The sequence below is a fragment of the Choloepus didactylus genome, chromosome 2 (genome assembly GCF_015220235.1).
Source record: "Choloepus didactylus isolate mChoDid1 chromosome 2, mChoDid1.pri, whole genome shotgun sequence".
Taxonomy (NCBI): domain Eukaryota; kingdom Metazoa; phylum Chordata; class Mammalia; order Pilosa; family Megalonychidae; genus Choloepus; species Choloepus didactylus.
Window position 1 is genome coordinate 213,801,117 of NC_051308.1, and position 18,331 is coordinate 213,819,447.

The window sequence follows — 18,331 nt, forward strand, 5'->3', positions numbered from 1 at the left end:
GAGGCAAAGCAGGTCTAAGATCCATCCCACCCTTCCACCCAAACACACTACCCTCCTTACTTGAGCACCTCTTCTCGACACTGTTTTTGAGGTGCGAAGCAGGCGATGGCCCAGACTTTGATCTCAATCCCGTTGTAGAACTGTTTTCCCCGCATGTCCCAGACACCCTGATTGGGTGTCGCAATGGCCCGGTTCTGGGAATAGGCAGAGGGGACACCCAGGTGAGCCTCAACAGGGCCAGGGGGGTGGGGAGCAAAGGCCCCTGGCTATACAATCCAACCTCCCCCAGAGACCCCAGAGATGTCTGGCCCTGACCCTGCTCACCCGGCCGCCGTACTGCAAGATGGGCGCCGGCAGCACTCTCCCTGTCACCTCCGTCATGTCATCCTTCACTTTGATCCCAAATTCCTGGATGTAGGGATCTAGGTTGTAGCTGGCATTCTTCATCTGCAGGGCAAAAGAAGGGGATCTCAGGAGAGGAGCCGCTTGGCAATACTGCTTACCCCTTGGGTCCCAAGAAGAGAGTCCAGAAGTGAAGCTGAGGGTGGCAAGGAATAACCCTGAAAAAGAGGGGAAAGTAGAAGATGAGGGAAAGTGAGAACGGACAACACAGGGACAAAACACATGAGGGAAAAGGAGATAGGGAGAAAACTGCTATAGGATCAAGAAGCAAAAGCTGCCCTAAGGAGTCCCTGGCACCAAATCCAGATTTCTGTTGTCCTGAGAGTCCCAATGGGGCAAAAGAGCATCTACACTAACAGGGACCCCAGTGACTGAAGAACTGAGCATGCATTTCTCTGCAGCACCACTGACCAGGCGGCTGATCTCCTCCTGTCTGTCTGGAGCCGACCTAGCTGTAGCCTTTATCATAGTCGACGTCTGGTTGTCAGTCAGCTTCTTGATGCAGCGCTGCCCAGCCACAATGTTACAGACCTGAGGAAATGAAAAGGACAAGTAACTCTGGCTTGAGTGCAGTCGACCCAGAATCTCACAGTAAGGGAAGAAGCCCTAGCTGTCAGCCCTGGGGAAGGGAGCTGCAAAACCCCTAGCGCATATATATACACCCCTCTTGAACTTTACTTGACAAGTTAGAAAATATCCATGTGCAATACAAAAGGCAATACAGCCATTTCATGATTAAGAACTTGGGATCCAGAGCCAGATCTGGGCTCACATTCTGCCACAGTTGCTTAGTAGTTATGTAACTTTGAGCAAGTTACTTAATGTTCCTCAGCCTCTGGTCTTTTATGTTAAATGTGGAGAAGAGTAACAATCTCACAGGGTTGTCTGGAGATGAAATCAAATAAAGCACTTAAAGGGCTGAGCACAGCTCTGTGACACAGTAAACACTCAATAAATTGTAGCATAAATAATTATTTACCAAAAGACCAAATTTAGAGCTCTTCTGAATACTAAAAACTCAATATACACAAATTAGATTCCTAATGTAGTAGGCAGTTCTCCAATGATGACAGGCTGTCAGTTGCTCCATCATGCACCCCACCAGGAGGACAAGGGATGGCTCTAAACTCTTGAGCTCCAGCAACAGATGATCACTGAGTCCAGCCTACAGATATCCTCGTCTCTGCTGGCTGACATCTGTGTGAGGAACTTCTTGCCACTCAGTTTCTTCTGGGCCCAAAAGAATACCATGGGGATCAGAAAAGTTTTCTAGTGATGTACAAGATTTCCACTGCCCAATATACTGTGTTTGGGATGGTGTGAACAGGAAGCCTTGTAGCAGTATAGATCCAGCAGGTTTGAAAGGCTTGTGTTTGAAACCTAGCTTTACACTTCTAGGTGATGTTACCTTGGGCAAGTCCCTTAACCTCTCTGAGATTCTGCTTCTTTAACCCCTAACATGAGAAAAACACTAGTTATCTCATGAGGCTTTAGATGGGATGAAACGGATAGCTTGCTCCCATAGGGTCAACACTCTGAAGTACTGGTTCCCTTTCTAATTCCCAGTATTCATGCTGAACAATGGGAGGGAAAACCAGGACAACATCACCTGCTTTTAACTGTACCTCAAGACTACACAACCTAGTCAATTCACTTAACAAAAAATCGGTTGTTCAAATTTGTGAGGTTGCTCTCTTAAAGGACATTGAAGTTGTAGCATTCTCTACGGATGATTTCAGCTATACAATCAACACTAGCAAAAGACTAAAGCAGGGAGGAAGGAACCATCAGGAAATGAACAGACAAATTTGCTGACACTCTCATTAGTCTGGAAAACTATTTAAGGAAGACCTAAGACCTACAATGGAGGCACTGGCTAGTTCTGGTTTCTAGCTGTGGCGATTCAAATAGCCCATATTGATATTCTGCTTAAAACCCTCCAATTGGTTCCTATAACAATTAAAATAAAATCCCACCTGGCCAAAAATTGGAACACTCATACATTGCTGACAGGATTGTAAAATTGTGCAGCCACTTGGGAAATAGTCTAGCAGTTCCTCAAAATGTTAAACATACAATTCCACTCTTAGTTATATACCCAAGAGAAATGAAAACACAGGTCCACATATTCACAGCAGCATTATTCATAATAGCCCAAAACTGGAAACAACCCAAACATCTATCAACTGATGAAATGAATAAACAAAATGTGGTAATATGCATACAGTGGAATATTATTCAGCCATAAAAAGAAAAAAAGTTCTGATATATGATGCAACATAGATAACCTTGAAATCATTATGCTCAATGAAAGAAGCCAGACACAAAAGGTCATCTATTATATGATTCCATTTATCTGAAATGTCCCAAATAAGCAAATCCACAGAGAAAGAAAGTAGATCAGTGGTTTCCAGGGGCTGAGGAAAAAAGGAATGGGGAGCGACTGCTAATAGGTACAGGATTTTTGGGGGGAGAATGAAAATGTTCTGGAATTACACAGTAGTGATACTCGTGTAACTCTGTGAATACACTAAAAACCACTGAATGGTATGCTTTAAAACGTATGGTATAATCTCAATAAAACGGTTCTCAAAAAACAAAACCCACCTGGTCACAATATCCTCCATGACTTGACCCTGTGCCTCTCTCCAGCATCATCTCCTACAACTTTTCCCCTCATACACTACATACCAGCCACCATGGCCTTCTGTCTATCCCTCAAAAAGCTCCAAGCTCACAGTTGCTTTAGGGCCTTTGTACTTGCTATTCCTGCTGCCTGAAAGGCCCACATATTGTTATAAGACTGATTCTATATCATAATTTGGAATTCAGCTGAAATATCTCCTAAAAGAGACCTTTCCTGACCACAATAACTAAAGTAGCTCTCCACCCCCTCTACCCGTACTTTTACCCATTTAACCTGTTTTATCATTCTCATAGCACTTACCACTATCTGAAACCATCTTATTTGTCTATCTCTCTCCTTTCTAGAATTCAAGCTCCATGACAGTAAAGACCTTGCTACCTTGTAACCCTTGTATTCCCAATACCCAGAAGGGTATACGACACATAGTAGGAGCTCAATAAATATTTGTTAAATAAACAAACAACTGTAAAAATCAAGACATAAGCCATTACATAAATTATTCACTTTGGAAACTACTGTCTGAAAAGAAGTAATATTATTAATTTGCTAACAAATCTCAGCTTGTAGGGGCTATTACCTAAAGCCTGTCTACTTAGCTGGGACTGTCCCTAAAGAGTTATATTTATATTTCAGAGAACATATTGACGTCATTCCACTCTCTGTATATCAGCAGCTATTCAACAAGTCAGAATTCTTGGGTTTTAGAATCTCCTCTCCCTTCAGTCTAATTCCCTCTGGTTAGTTCTGCAATTCCAGAAGCTCACAGATTTGAGCTTTGGTCCCAGCTATCTGACTCCTGCTGCTAGAACAAAGTAAGAGGGTAGTCTAGGTCAATGCTTCTCAAACTTTAACATGCACAATAAATCCTTTGGATTCTGTTAAAATAGAGATTCTGATTCAGTAGTTCTGAGTGGAGCCTGAAATGCTGCATTTCAAATAAGCTCCCAGGTGATGTCAATGCCGCTGGTCCACTTATCACACTTTGAGCAGCACTGGACCAGACAATGAAGCAGTCACTGGTAGTTTCTCATTAGACATTTTGACGAGACTACACCAAACCAAATACAATGATTTTACACTAGAAGTCTATGATTTAAATAGCATTACTATTCTTTCTTTAATTGCAGGAATTCAAAGGTTTGCCGAAGTATGAAAGTATAACAAATCTTGGGGCCAAAATTCTTCAAAAGGAACACACCAGTCATTGGGGAAATAGGATTTACATTATGGGTAACATTCATCTCCATTTTTTGTTGAATGAGGGACACCTGTATCCCCAGGTAGTTAGGCTCCTCAACTCCAGACAGCAGGGAAAGAGGAATTAAGAGATGTGTGTGTGGGCATCTGCAATCTCTGTCCTGAGTGAGCTAACTACTTGTTAAACAGTAAATGTAGTTTGCACTTCTGTCTGACAGCCCTGAAAGAACATGAAAGCAGGATGAGGTTAAGGAAAGAACTTACAGATAAGAATGAGGTCTACATTTCATAGGATAACTACCTACACCTCTCAGAGTAACAGTTGTCCAAACTTCAAAATAAGGATGAGAGACTACGAATGAAAAAGAGACCTCTTAACAATTCGTGTGCAGGTACAATGTCTGTTCCCCAGACCAACCATTCCAAGGCAGCCTCACCTCTAGGGGCAGGTAGGTATGTTTTTGTTCCTGGCCAACTTGCAGGCAGGGCAGGTGGGGATACTTGAGCTGAAGGTTATATTTCTGCTTGAAATACTGTGCCACTGTGCACTCCACAGTCTGTCCACTCTCCAGCTGTAAGGGAAACCTATTTGGGGGAAGGGAAGGAGGTGTCATAACCCAGCATTCAATCCCACCTGTCTAGATCCACAACCATGGGAAGCCCTGGACTTTGTCTGACCCCGACCCAGCCTCTTCTCTGAGCACTGCCACTCACAGAAAAAGCAGGCAATATGGAATCCCAAGGAAGAAACCACAGATTTAAGAGGCAAGTTCCACAAAGGTCAGAACTACAACTGACTCATCTGTATTTCTAGTGTTAAGCAAAAAGCCTAGCACAGAGTAAGCACTCACAGTCCAGTATAGTCTGAAGTCAAGAAGGGGATGGAATGAATCATAGCTTCCCAAAGGACAAGCCCAGCTTTCTTTATTGGGAGGAAGAATAAATTGAGAGAGATCCTAACATTTCCAGAACAGGAATCAGGGAAACATGCTTGTTTTACAGTAAAGGCTCAGAGGGGAAAGGTGGAGACTAAAAGTTAAAAACAGTAGGGAGAGTATCTGGGAAGGTAGGCAGGGGGTGGGGGGTGACAAATTCCCACAGCTTATCTGTGAAGATAGGGCCAGTGCAAGGCTCATTCTGAGGGCCAATAAGGGGTAGAGGGTGTTGAAATCTCAGCCCTCTTCCACCAACAGAGCTTGGCTCAGCAGCCCTGCCAACTTACGTCTGATGGCTAGCAGGGCGACGGGTAACATTACACACACGGTATTTCCTCTTCATCTGTCCACAGTGGGTCACCTCTACCTTCAGGCCTGGGAAACACACACTGCATGTCAGGGTTGGAATATGTTGTCCATGTGCCCAAGCTTGGCTTCTCCTCTGAACATATATCCCAAAGGGATGTCCTCTTAGGGCTAAAGACTTTCTCTTTTAGCACTGTTTCCCTTCCCCACCTGCTTGGATCCTCACCCTTGATCTCCTTGGTGAAGCGAACACGCTGAGAGTCTGTGAGGGGCTTGGGCTGCTCATCTATGTTCCTGATGTCCAGCACCTCACACATGAATTCAATCACCGGCTGTGCCTTGTAGAAGGCAGTGGCTGAGACTGTGGGGACAGGGCAAGGAGCGCTCAGCTCAGGTTCCATATTCCAGGATAAATGTAGGCACTGCTCTTTACACCCTCTTCCTTATAGGGTAGTGGGATAGGGGAGGTCCCAGGGCCATAGGGATTAGACTAGGAGTGTGGTTGCAGAGCTGGGAGGGATGAGGCTGGGAGTGTGGTCACTGGGCTCAGGGTGCCCCTGGTTCCATAGTTCTCCCCACTCACCATCAATGTTGAGCATCATCTTCCACATGGCAGGGCGCACAGACTGGTGAAAGCCGAACCAGACCTCGCGCCCACCCCCCAGCGGGTGGTAGTAGCCCTCAGGCGGTGAGAAGAAGGAGCGGCCCACGGGGGTGTACCTGGCAGGGACAGGCAGAGAACTGGTCCCTCGGGCACAGGCCCCCACCCTGTGAGGCATCCTGGGCACGGAGGAGCCCTGGCCTGGAAGGCAGGACACCAGGGCTTTAATTCCAGCTCTGAAACTTTACTGGTTGTGTAACTGACCTTGTGCAAGTGTCTATCCTTTCTCTGCCCTACAGGGACAGATGGGGTTAGGCCCAAAGAGATTTAAGAGGGACAGGGACAGGGCTTTAAACCATCTACTTGTATATTAACATTTGCTTGGCACATGGTAGGGCTTCATGGATTTTCTTTTTTTTAAAAGGCACACAATGAGACCTTAATATTGTGCTCATTCCCCTCCTCCCCACATAGCAGTTCTGCCACCGCTCGTAGCCCAGATACTAACTATGCCCAGTACCTCATGGATGCCAGGTGCCTCATGGCCACATCCAAGGCTTGCACGGACTCCAAGGGAACAGGAATCTGGCCACTGACCAGGGCCTCATGCAGCATGCGCCAGCTCACAATGGCTAACCACTTGATAGAGACCTTAAAGATTCGATCCTTCCCTTCCCCAGGGATTGTCACCTCAAAGTCCACCTTCAGGAGGGCAAGAGAAAGGGCTGAAGGACAATCATCTCTTTCCCACAATTTGGCATTCCCTGCCCTGCTCCATCTGCCCCCCACCCTATGGTTTTGCCATGATTCTGCTCCTTGAGCTGATAGGGATTTATAATAAATACCCCAGAGTAAATCCAGCCATCATCCCATGCTAGGTGCTCTGAGCAAGGAGGCCTGTCCTCAAACTTCGGCTAACTGTTTCTGTCCCTCTAAAGCACACCTAGCAGGAAATCCTTTAGGTCTACTTTAAATCTAATCTCAGTCTGCTTGAGACAGGGATAGGCACACAGTAGACTAAATAAACATCAGCACCTAACCACCCCTCACTCTAAAACACACTTTCTCAGCACGAAAGACAAAAAGGAGCTCTGGACTGCCAGACTCCAAATTGGTTTATATGAGCTCAGTCCCACCCTAAAGCCCCTGACAAAGGCCTAGCCTGACCCCCAACCTTACCCGTTCGTTGCCAATGGGCAGTGCTGTGACAGTGTAAATGTTCTTCTTTCCATCATATACAGGCTTGCGATCACCAAAGATCTGAGGCTTGAAATGCTGGACCATGTATTCCACCACTTCCCTGTGGGGGATAGGAGTGGCCTGTGGAAGCTGAGAGACTACCACTTCAAGCTTTTGGAAGTAATTCTAAGTCCAGGCAATGTTCCATCCACTTATACTCACTCCTAGCAGCTACTTATCTCATCTAGATAGTCCTTCTCAAACGTCAACATTCATGTGAATCACATAGAGGTCTTAAAAACCGCAGATTCTGATTTAATAGGTCTAGAGCAAAGCCTGAAATTCTGCTTTTCTAACCTGCTCCCAGGTGCTGCTGCTGCTCTAGAGGACCTGAAAGAGTGGGTGTGAGGGCCTTCTGAGCAGCGGAGACGAAGGGCTTCATCCTAGGGTATACCCAGAATCCAAGCCGCTCCCCTCACCAAACCCCAAGCTGAGAAGTGAAAAAGTAGATAAGCAAGAGATCTGAACCAGAATAGGAATAAACTGTGGAATAAGAACCCCATTTCTTCCATCTCCCTGAAGGCTTTAGTTCTACCCCACCCCCTTTTCTCTTCATTGTCATCTCTTTCTTGACTTTCCTTCCTGTCCTCCACAGCCTAGATGCCAGAGTGTTCATCTATCTTCAAAATCCCAGCCCATCCAACCATCTGACCTCTCCACTTTCTAACCAAAGCCCATCAACACCACTGGATAAAAACACTCAAAATGGAGCTGGGCACAACTATAAACACATGGTTTCAATCCCAACTGGGCCTCATTGCTGCCCAGCAATCTTTTTCATGTCCCTGACCAGTTCCATCCCTCATGGACTATTATCCTCTAACCTCAGAGCCCATTCCTGCCTCCTATCAGGAAGCAAACTCCAAAACACCCTCAAGTTCCCAGACAAACACACAAACATATATATGCCCTCATCTTCTCCTCCTTTCCTGTCACTGTTGAAATGTCATTTCCATATAAAATTTTTACACATATGAAAGTATGTTCAACTTTACTCAATAGAGAAATACAATTTAAAATTAGACCAAGATATAGTTTTCCATCTATTGGAATGCCATAGATCAAAAAATTTGATAGATTGGATTGTTGCAGATATGGAGAACAAGCACTCTTGATATCCTGCAGATAGTAGTATAAATTGGTACAACTTATAAAAAAAATTTGACAGGATCTCAAAATTTTAAAATGTATTGTGCCAGCAATTCCACTCCTAGGAATTAATCCTACAGATACACTCACATTTGGGGGCAAAAATGTATCTATATAAAATAATATTCAGTGCAGTTTCATTTTTGTAGCAGAAGTTTAGACATAACCTAAATATTCCTCAATAGATTTATTAAGTTATAATATATCCATTCAATGGAATACCTATGGAACTATATAAAAGAATGAGGCAGATCTGTAAGTACTGATATGTACCATTCTCCAAAAATCTGTTGTTCAATGGAGAAATGTAAGGGGCAGAATATGAGACCCTTCATTTTATGGGTTTATCAGACCCTTATTTTGTGGGGTTTAAAATAAAGCTAAACACAGATATATGCATTGCACAGAAAAATCTCTGGAAGCATACTCAAAAATGGTAATGAATGACCCTAGGGAGAGGCACTGGGGGACTGGAGAGCAGAGTAATAAGATATTTTTCATTACTACTCTTTTTTTTTTTGATATTGGACTTTTGTTTTTACATTGTGTATGTATAGTTTTCAAATAATAGTAAGATAAATTGATTTTTAAAAGAAACATTGCTTCTTCTGTGTAAGCTAATGCCTCCAACTGTGTAACCTGCAATGTCCTCCTTCAGCAAGGACATCCCACTCTCATTCCTTCCTTCCACTGGCTCTGTCTCCTCAGTTTATAAAAATATCCATGATTGGTTCTTAAAATGTTTTCATTCATTTCAACAAATATTGAAATGTGCTAGGCTCTGTGCTTGAACCCTATAGTCCTCTCTAGCCAACATATTCCCTCTCTCCCCAACTTCATTGCCAAGCTTCTGGAAAAAGCTACTTGCTGTCAGTAACCTTACTATCTCACCTCCCATTATTCCTTAATTCACTGTGGCCAGATTACTGGTCCAACTACTTTACTGAAATAGCTCTGGCAAAAATCATCAATCATCTCCAAACCCAATGACGTTTTTCAGCATTTACTTTATTTTACCTTTGATGGACTCTGAAAATGCTATCTCCTCCTCAAAAACTTTCTTGGAGTTGTGATACCAACCTCTACTAGAGGTTTTGGTTTTACCTCTCTGGCCCCTCTTTCAAGGTTCTGAGACTTGGGAAAGTCAAGACTCCTGGGCATGATGGCTTGGATATTCATCACTTACCGGTTAACTCTGCGGGGACACTTATCTGGCTTGATGTCCACCTCGTAGTGGTAGACGTCGATCTTAGGGATGTCCACCTCAAAGTAATTGGCCAGGAGCTTGATTGGTTTCCCCACAGTGCCAATGCCAGGCCGGCGAGGCGCCTGGAACACCTGCTGCAGGGGGGGCAGGTAGGCGCCCGCAGCTATAAGACAAAGAGGTTGGTGAGGTCAAAGTCTGGCAACCTCCTCCTCACTACACTGAACAGAGAAGGCACGAGGCCCAGAACAAGAACAGAGGAGCATCCAGGAAGCCTCTTTCTCGCCTACCCCACTCAGCTGAGGGCTTCCACTGGCTCTGACATTCTGGGCTCATGTTCGTCTGGTTTTTACTCTCTCTCCAGCCAGGAAAATGATCCCTGTCTATCTTATATTCATCAAGTAAATGCATATTAAGTTCCTATTAGGCAGAGGGATTCAATCTGGCTCCCAGTAGACAAAACCCTTTCTTTCTTCTACTAGATTAAAACACCTGCCTCTACCAGGTATCTAGAAGACCATGAATGCCCTCTTCTCTGCCATCCAGATGCCCTTCTCATGCATTGACCATCCTAAATGCAAAGCAGCAGCATCTTTTAAGGCTCCTCTGCAATGTGAGCAGGGAGAAGAACTAAAGGAAGCCATTTTGCGGGAGGGAGGGTTGAAATAGGATTAGGGCAACTGAGAGGCTGGGGTTGGAGAGAGAGTAAAGAAGAAAAGGCTAAAAGGATAGAGTTTGGAGGCTAAGGAAAGGCAGAGCCTGAAGTAGGGAACCGAAGAAGAGGCCAGAATTTGAGGTCACAACAGAAAAAGGCTTGAAGTGGGAGCCAAGGGAAGGAGGGAAGGCTGGAGTTAGGTGCGGGAGCAAGGAGCAACACTGCAACTGGGGAGAGTCACGAAGAAAAGCTCAAATGAAGAAAGAGCTTAGGAACGAAGACAGGCGGAATACAGTAGATTGAGACAAACGGAGGTTAGAGTTAGAGGACTTGGGAAGGAGAGCAGCAATTAGAATGCTGGAAAAGGAGGAGACACTGGCTCTGGGAAGGAGAATTTAAGATTTTCTGCAGCCTCTTCAGCTTATATTTAGCTGACCCCTTTATGCCCCACAGCTCCTTCCACACAGAGGGTCCAGACAGTAGCAGAAGGGATCAATTTCAAGACAGAGGGGCCCTTGGGAAGGGGCTAGGGCGGGGCCAGCTCCAGCTCCTTTCTCCTTTCTTGCCGCCAGCCTGGTTGCATGCGGCCCCAGTCTTATTTTCCAGCTCAGAGGGAAAAAGAGGAAGAAGGGATACTGCCTAAGAGGAGCCTTTGTCTTCAGCTACTATTGTCCTGGGCAGTAGAGAACCAGCCCAGGTGGAAGGGGAGAGGGATAAACCAGCCCAGAACCTACCATCACCAGAGCTCTGCTTTCACAGTCTGCCAGGCTGGGGGGATGGGGAGTACCCTCAGCTGGGGGGTCAGGAAGAGGTCAGAACCTTTCAGAGGAGGAGCACGATTTCCAGAGCTGAGCTGCTCCTGTCTTCTTACCACCTGTCCAGCCCAGCCCCACTCTGCAGACAGGGAAATGGAGGCCCAGTTGGGGAGGGGGTAGGTCACAGGACAAGGACTCCAGAATTCGGAGGGAAAAGAAAACCTAAGTACTAGCACTTAGCCACTGACCCCAAAATGAGCTGGAAAGAAATTGGCACACAAATCCATAGACAGACACACACACATAGATAGACACATAGACCTAGACAGTTTGCTTTTATACATATGCCCCTCACTGTCCGAGGCTGAGCTTTCAATCTCCAGTGCCTGGCACACAGGAGGTGTTCAGTATACAGACAGTAAATGAATGAACAAACATTTCCACAGACACACCACAAGAACACAAGCATTCACAGCACACAAACACAACACCTGCAACTGCTCAGAAACAATGATAAACCCTATACAGGGCAAACATACAACCTTGTGGATGCAGCCAGTAAGAGGCACTGTACCACCCTCTCTAAGTTCTTGGATTATACCATTCACCTCCTTCAATTTTGCAAGCTGAATAAACGTTAAGGCCTTGGGAGAGAGACATCACCTAGAGCTGGGGGGTAGGTGGAAATGATGGGGGATGGAACAGCACACTAGCCTCAAACAACAGCACTCTAGCCTCAAAGCCTTCTCTCCCCAGAAATAGGACTACACACCAAATTTAGCATTAGAACACCATCCACTCCAAGGAGGCCTTGGGAAAACAGGAGAGCCGGCATCTCCCTCCGTCTCTGACCTCAGGAAGGCAGGGGGAGGTGGGACCCTCTCTCCCATCCCATCCCCCTGCACCTCTTACAGCTGTACAATATCCCCCTCACCCCACCCCCAGCGTTTAGTCTGAGAAAGGGAGACACTTTCCTTCAGACCCAGACAGGGACAGACGGCCACTTTGTGATGCAGATGAGGGCCCCAGCACAGAGGACAAAGCTTGGGCCTTGGGGGAAAGGGGCGAGGGCCCTTCCCTGCAGACAGAAGCAAGGAGGGAGGGACCCTGAAAAGGACACTCCCCCTCCCCCCATCCCCAACTAGCCCAGAGAAAGAAAAGTAGCGGAGCTCAAAGCCTTGGCTCAGGGATTCCTTCCCTGTAGAGTCCCACACACCTCCCAGGGAGCCAGACTGCCTATTCAAAAGACACAAACTCAAGGCTGGGTTAGTTGGCGGGCAAGCAAATCCAAAAAGGATGTGAACACATGAGTAGACACAAATTATCAAATATCCATATATATCCTTAACCATGTACGTTCACACTTGAATACAACTCAATTCAATTAACAAACATGTACTTTGTGTCAAGGCCTACACCAGGCACACCTGCTGGTTCCACAGATAAATCAGTCAGTGCTTCTGCCCTCAGGGAGCTCCCAGTTCGGTAGACGTCCTTGGAACTCACCTGAGCACAGCAGGCACACCTAGGCATAAGGCTTAGTTTTGTGCATTGAGTCTTTGAGCCACCTCCAGACAACACCCCAGTTCCCAAGAGAATAGTCTCGTGCGGAGGAAGCAGTTATAGGGTTCTTCCGTCCAAAGCTTCCAGACTAACTTTCAATTACACCAGCTGATGAAGCAAAGACCAGGTTCTTGCAAAGGCTACCGTAGACTCCAGACACCAGGATCTATCCCCTTCCCTAGAACCTTATTTCTTGTAACAAACAAAAAAGTCAATTTTTTTTTCATCACTCCAGAGCCAATTAGGAATTCACCAGCAGTCTGGAATGGGTGTCAGCTTTCAGAAATCTATCTGGATCTATGTGACCCATCCCTTCCTCTAAACCACAAGTTGTTACAAATAGACTCCACCTTAGACCAGGGGCACTCTTGGGATGGGGAGAGGGGCCTGAGGGAAGGAGAAAGTAGTTTCCACTGAAGTCAGTTGCTCCCATTCCCATACTTTGATAGTCACCAAGTACTCATACACCACTGAATGGATGACTTGAGTCAGTTGGTAGGAGCGATTTCTTTGAAGGGATAAGGGGTAAAAGACAAGATCCTTCCATCAGAAATATAATGCAGTTCCTTTCCCAAATCGAAATCCTATTCCCATCTCCAGACCAAATGGAAGGAGGTGGTGAATCCTAAAGGATTCCTGGGGTCCAGACTGCACCTCATCCCATCACAGGTAAAAGACCTAGAACACAGAAGGTGCCAGCAACCACAGCTCATCCTGGGGACTCCAGACTTCTTGGGAAAGCCCTGCCTCGGTTTCTCTTCTGTTCTTATCTGTCTCTCTCTTTCTGCCTGTGAATTAGGAGAAGTTTGAGCTATCACCTGGGACTCAGCACACCAGGATCCAGGTTAAAAACCCCCCACCCCAAACAACTGCTTGTGGCCATAGGCTAGCTGGGCAACCTTGGGTCTAATGGTCCTGACAGTTTATGGGAGGTGGAGAAAGGAAGGAAAGACTACAGATCCAAAGATACCCAGTGGCGGATAGAAGTCATGAAAATATTCTAGTACAGGAGGAGATCAGGCTATCACCTTAAGAGACATTTCAATGGAAAGATCATTATCCCTGGATTAAAGTCCCAATTCTACTCAGTTTGGATCCAGAAACTCGTAAACCAGGCAGACAAACCCTTCCGGGTGTACCTGGTCCTGATCTTGGTCTCTCAGTAACCAAAACCTTTCTAAGACCCGTCTTCAAGGAGAACCCGCCCCTACCCCGCTACCCCAAACACTGCCTCTGTCCTGGTCTTTCCTCATCCAAGTGTCAAAGAAAGGCACATTGGCACTTTCCCCAAAACTATTCTTGGGAAACTGTGACTGAGGGGCTTCGGGGCCAAGTATAAAAGACCCCAAGATTAACAGGGGACCATCTTCATTTGCCCTCTGCCAGCGTAACGTTGGAGATGCACCCCGTCCACCCGCGCTCCTTTTTCCTAGCCAAATCAGGACTGGGTTGGAGATGGGTGGGGGGTGCCTCGAGCAGCCACGCCCCCACATCGGGCAGCCCCTTCCAGCTGCCATCTCTGCGCATGCTCCGGCGCCTCCGCTCCAGCTCCCCAGACTCACAGGGGGAATCCCGCGGCTGGGTCCCCACCCACCGCCCCCTGACCCTCGCCCCCGCGTCAAGCCCGCCTGGGGCGGAGCTCACAACCCAGCTCTGGCGCCTTCTCCCAAGAGACACTAGCCCAACCTAGCCCGGCTGAGCCGCCGCCCCCGGCATGCGGCAGCTCTGGGCCCATCTGTGTCGGCCCCCCTCCTCTCCTGGATACCTGAAGCCCGCCCCCTGCCACCTGCAGGGCCTCTTCCTAGGCCTCCCCGGATTTCCACGAGTCCTTCCGTGCGCTCAGGCCCTTCTCCCAGATTACTTCCCACAACCAGGATTGCATGCAGCCTCCTTTTACAAACGGTCCCTATCCCGGAGCTCCCTTCACAGGGTTCTCCCCCGGAACTGCACACAGCCTCCTTCAAACTGGGCCCCCCATCCCATGAGAGACCCTCTCCTAACTCAAGAGCCCTCCCCTTACTCCGAAACCCCACTCCTCACGCAGGACCCTCCTGGTCCTTGGAGCATGCATCACCCCCTACTCCCAGGGGCCCTTACCTGCTCCCGAGGGCCCCGCTTCCATCCCATATACCCGTGCGGAGGTCAGGCGGCCCGGAGACTGTGGAATCCAGCGTGAGGGGCCTAAATACGCCGCACTCTCACTGCTCGGGCTCTCGGGCCGGGCTCGGCTCCCCCCCGAAGCCCGGCCGCTCGCTCCGCCGCCCCCGCAACCTCCGTTGCCTCCGCCGCGGCGGAGCCTGCAGCAGCTCCCACCGCGAGCGCCCGGCCAGCTGTCAGTGCGCAGGCGCGGCCGCCAGGCCCAGGGGGCGGACGGGAACGAGTCAAGCGGGGCGCTCCGACGGCAACAAAGGCCAATGGAGAGGGGCGGGAGCACCGGGGACCGGCGGCAGCGGCCCCTGGCGGTCACCCGTCGCCATGCAGCCCGGCGGGAGGGCTCCGGTGGAGGAACCGCGGTACCGCGCAGCGGCATAAATGGGGGAGGGGATGGGTAGGGGAGGAAGGGGGAAGGCATCTTCGCCACAGCCTCTGGCTCTGTACCTCTTCCCCGAACAGTCCCCTCCAAACCTACACACAGCCCCTCCTTCATACAGAACCACAAGCACATTACAGGGACCCCACCTCACACCCAATCCCACCTCAAGCACTCGAGCACCCCATCTCACCCAGGAGCCCTGCCTCCCACCTCTCCTCCCAATCACCCTCATCCTTCAAGCCGCGGCTGGAAAGCGACTGTCTCCGCGAAGTCTTTCTTCGTCCCTAGTCACTGAACTCACTGACGCCACCCTCTCTTCACTGAACTCACTGGGCGCTGAGACCACGGATATGAAAGAGACCCTGCCTCACAGTCTCAACTTAAGTGCAGCTACAGAGCTCTATCTGAGGACTTGGGAGGCACCTGCCTCCACTTCCTCATCTATAGCTCGCCTCAACTCTGTCAATCTGCTTCTGCCCTCACGACGTCACCTAAATGACTTTTTGTGTCGAAATCCAATGGATAATTTACAACTCTTATTTTATTTCTCTGCAGTCTCTGACACTGTGCCTCCTGTTCCTTTTTGATCCTTCTACTTGGCTTCTGCATTTTCTGAGGTCTCTTATCGCCTAATTCCTTTTCAGTTTCCTTCAAGGGCCTCCTCTTTCTTTTGCCCCACTAAATAACAGGGTTCACTGTGGTTCCAAACCCAGCTCCCTTCTCAATCCACTCTCCACTCTCCCCTTGAAGGTCTTATCCACTCTTTTGGCTCAACTATCCTTCCAAACCTCTATCTCCGGCCAAGTCTCAGACGCCTATTTCCAAGTGTCTGCTGGACAGCTCCACCTGGATATCCTACCAGCACTTCATATTTAAGGAGTTCAAAACCCAACTCTTTATCTTCCTCACACAAACGTGCTTGTTCTCTGTTTCTTGTCTCAGTGAATGGCACCTTCATCCTAGAAAGGACAGTTCCTCTTTCTCTCTCTTGCTTCTTCCCCCCATTCAGCTCTTCACCAAGTCCTGACATGTTCACTTCCTCAACTGCTCTCACAGTATTCCCCTGCCATTCTGATGGTCCCTCTGCTGGTGCAGACGCTTATCATATCTTGCCAGAAGTATCACAACCACTTCCTTACTAGTCACACAGTTTCTGGGAACATTCCTCCCAATAAGTCTGCTACTGATAGGTGGTGAGACCCAGCTCAAACAACACTCTCCCACATATTTGATCAAAATGTATTTTTTGATGCTGACTTTACACTAGATGCTGTGAAAGGGCTGGAAACTTAAGAGATGGACCATACCCAGTGACTACCCATGAGATTAATTTCTGACACTCATCATAGCATGGCTTGCTGCTCTCCAGCAGAGGTTCTGAAACCATAGGCATGATAAAAACCTGGAGGGCTTGTTAAAACACTGATTGCTGAGCCCTGCCTCCAGTGTTTCTGATTCAATAGGACTGAAGTGGGGCCCAAGCATGTGCAAGTTTCCAGGTGAGGCTGATGTTGTCGGTCTGGAGATCACCCTTTGAGAACTGTTATTCTGCAGTATATACTAGTGGTTGAGAACAAAGACCGTAGAGCCACAATTTCTTGGTTTGAATTCTGGTGCTGCCATCTATGAGCTGTGTAACATTGGACAAATTACTTAGCTTCTCTATGCCTCAATTTATTCCTCTGGAAAATGGGGATGATAATAGAACCTACCTCACTGGGCTGTTATGAAGATTAAATGAGTTAATACATATAAAGACTTTATAACAGTGTCTAGAAAATGCAAGCAAAATGTTAGCTACTATCATAATCATCTGCCACTCACACTTGATGCTCCTTAAGGACAGGGATCATATCAAATGCATACCTGTCCTCCTTTAGTGCTTAGCACAAGCTGTGCCCAGAGTGATCAGTAAATTTGGGTTGACCTGAATCAAAAAGATTGCCATCAAAAAATCCTCAGAACAGTGTGCCTGCCATCCCATGGATCTGTCTCCTACTTCACTAGTATTTGGACAAAACAGGCCCAGGCACTCTCCCTCATCCCTACTCAGCCTCTGACCATCCTCCAACTTCTACAGTTGCAACCATCTTCTTGGCCATCCCCTGCTTCTGCAAACAGCTAACATCATTTTTTTCTGTCTCCTCATTGTCGACTAACTACAAGCTCTCAGATCCATCAGAATTATTCTGCCAAAGTGAAAGCCCCCATCAACTGCCTGGTCAACATGCCTGCGTGGGCCTCCTACACCTACCTCTCTGTGGGCTTCTATTTTGACTACGACAGTGTGATCCTGAGGGCATAGACCACTTCTTCCAAGAGTTGGCGAAAGAGAAGCAGGAGGGTGCCCAGTATCTCTTGAAGATGCAAAGCAATGCAGCAGCTACATCCTTTTCCAGGACATGCAGAAGCCATGGGGTAAAACCCTGGATGCCATGGAAGCCACCATGGCCCTGGAGAAGAACGTGAACCAAATCCTTCTGGATCTGCATGCCCTGGGTTTTGGTAACACAGACACTCATCTCTGTGACTTCCTGGAGAGCCATTTACTAGAGAAGGAGGTGAAACTGATCAAGAAGATGGGCAACTACCTAACCATCCTCTGCAGGCTGCAGGCGCACTGATTGAGCCAGGCAAGTATTTCTTTGAAAGGCTCACTCTCAAGCATGACCAGGAGCCCCTGGAACCTGGAGGCCTTTGGGGGACCCCTCTGCATTTCCCTGGCATCCAGGCTTCTGCCTGAGCCCCTTCCACCAGCCAGGGGGGCATCTTTTTAACCAGCAACCTTTCAGCCCTCTAACAAGCCATGAACCAAATGTAAAAAGGAAAGCTTTTGGCAGAAAAAAAATCTTCAGAAATAGCAAGACCCTTGCCCTGGGATAACTGAGCTGGGAGCTCAGCATCCCAAAAGAAGGGTTTGAATCCCCTATGTTGAATACCCAACCTCACACTTAACTTTGTGAAAAGGCACTGACCACTATTCTGACCCATCTCCAGCATGGCTAGTGGAGTCAAGCCCAACCCCAGCCCATCAGGGTTTTTCTTTAGAGTGTCTCCAGCATCAGGGATTTCACACCTAGCTTTACAAAATGGTCGAGTATAAGGGAAATCCAGATAACATTTTGCTTTTTTATGCTGATAAACT

At 47.7% G+C, this 18,331-nt stretch overlaps 1 protein-coding gene and 1 pseudogene across 5 annotated transcripts in view; one reads left to right on the top strand and one right to left on the bottom strand.

Annotated features, from left to right (window-relative positions):
- The window catches only part of LOC119527571 (protein argonaute-1), a 33,932-nt gene extending 17,717 nt beyond the window's left edge, over window positions 1-16,215 (bottom strand). The window contains exons 1-11 of one of the 5 annotated variants that reach the window (XM_037827730.1): window positions 16,096-16,215; window positions 9,663-9,846; window positions 7,268-7,388; window positions 6,609-6,790; window positions 6,071-6,207; window positions 5,714-5,848; window positions 5,469-5,556; window positions 4,684-4,831; window positions 814-933; window positions 316-447; window positions 61-194 (exon numbers count right to left, since the gene is read on the bottom strand). In XM_037827730.1, coding sequence (XP_037683658.1) covers window positions 61-194; window positions 316-447; window positions 814-933; window positions 4,684-4,831; window positions 5,469-5,556; window positions 5,714-5,848; window positions 6,071-6,207; window positions 6,609-6,790; window positions 7,268-7,388; window positions 9,663-9,846; window positions 16,096-16,144 — 1,430 coding nt within the window. In that variant the 5' untranslated portion in view covers window positions 16,145-16,215. Of the gene's footprint in view, window positions 1-60; window positions 195-315; window positions 448-813; window positions 934-4,683; window positions 4,832-5,468; window positions 5,557-5,713; window positions 5,849-6,070; window positions 6,208-6,608; window positions 6,791-7,267; window positions 7,389-9,662; window positions 9,847-11,069; window positions 11,308-14,750; window positions 14,999-16,095 lie in introns of those variants that run through there. The other 4 variants (XM_037827731.1, XM_037827733.1, XM_037827732.1 and 1 more) reach the window with 4 other exon arrangements.
- A 45-nt stretch (window positions 16,216-16,260) lies between these two features.
- Window positions 16,261-17,929, top strand: LOC119514247 (annotated as a pseudogene).
- Window positions 17,930-18,331: the final 402 nt, after the last annotated feature.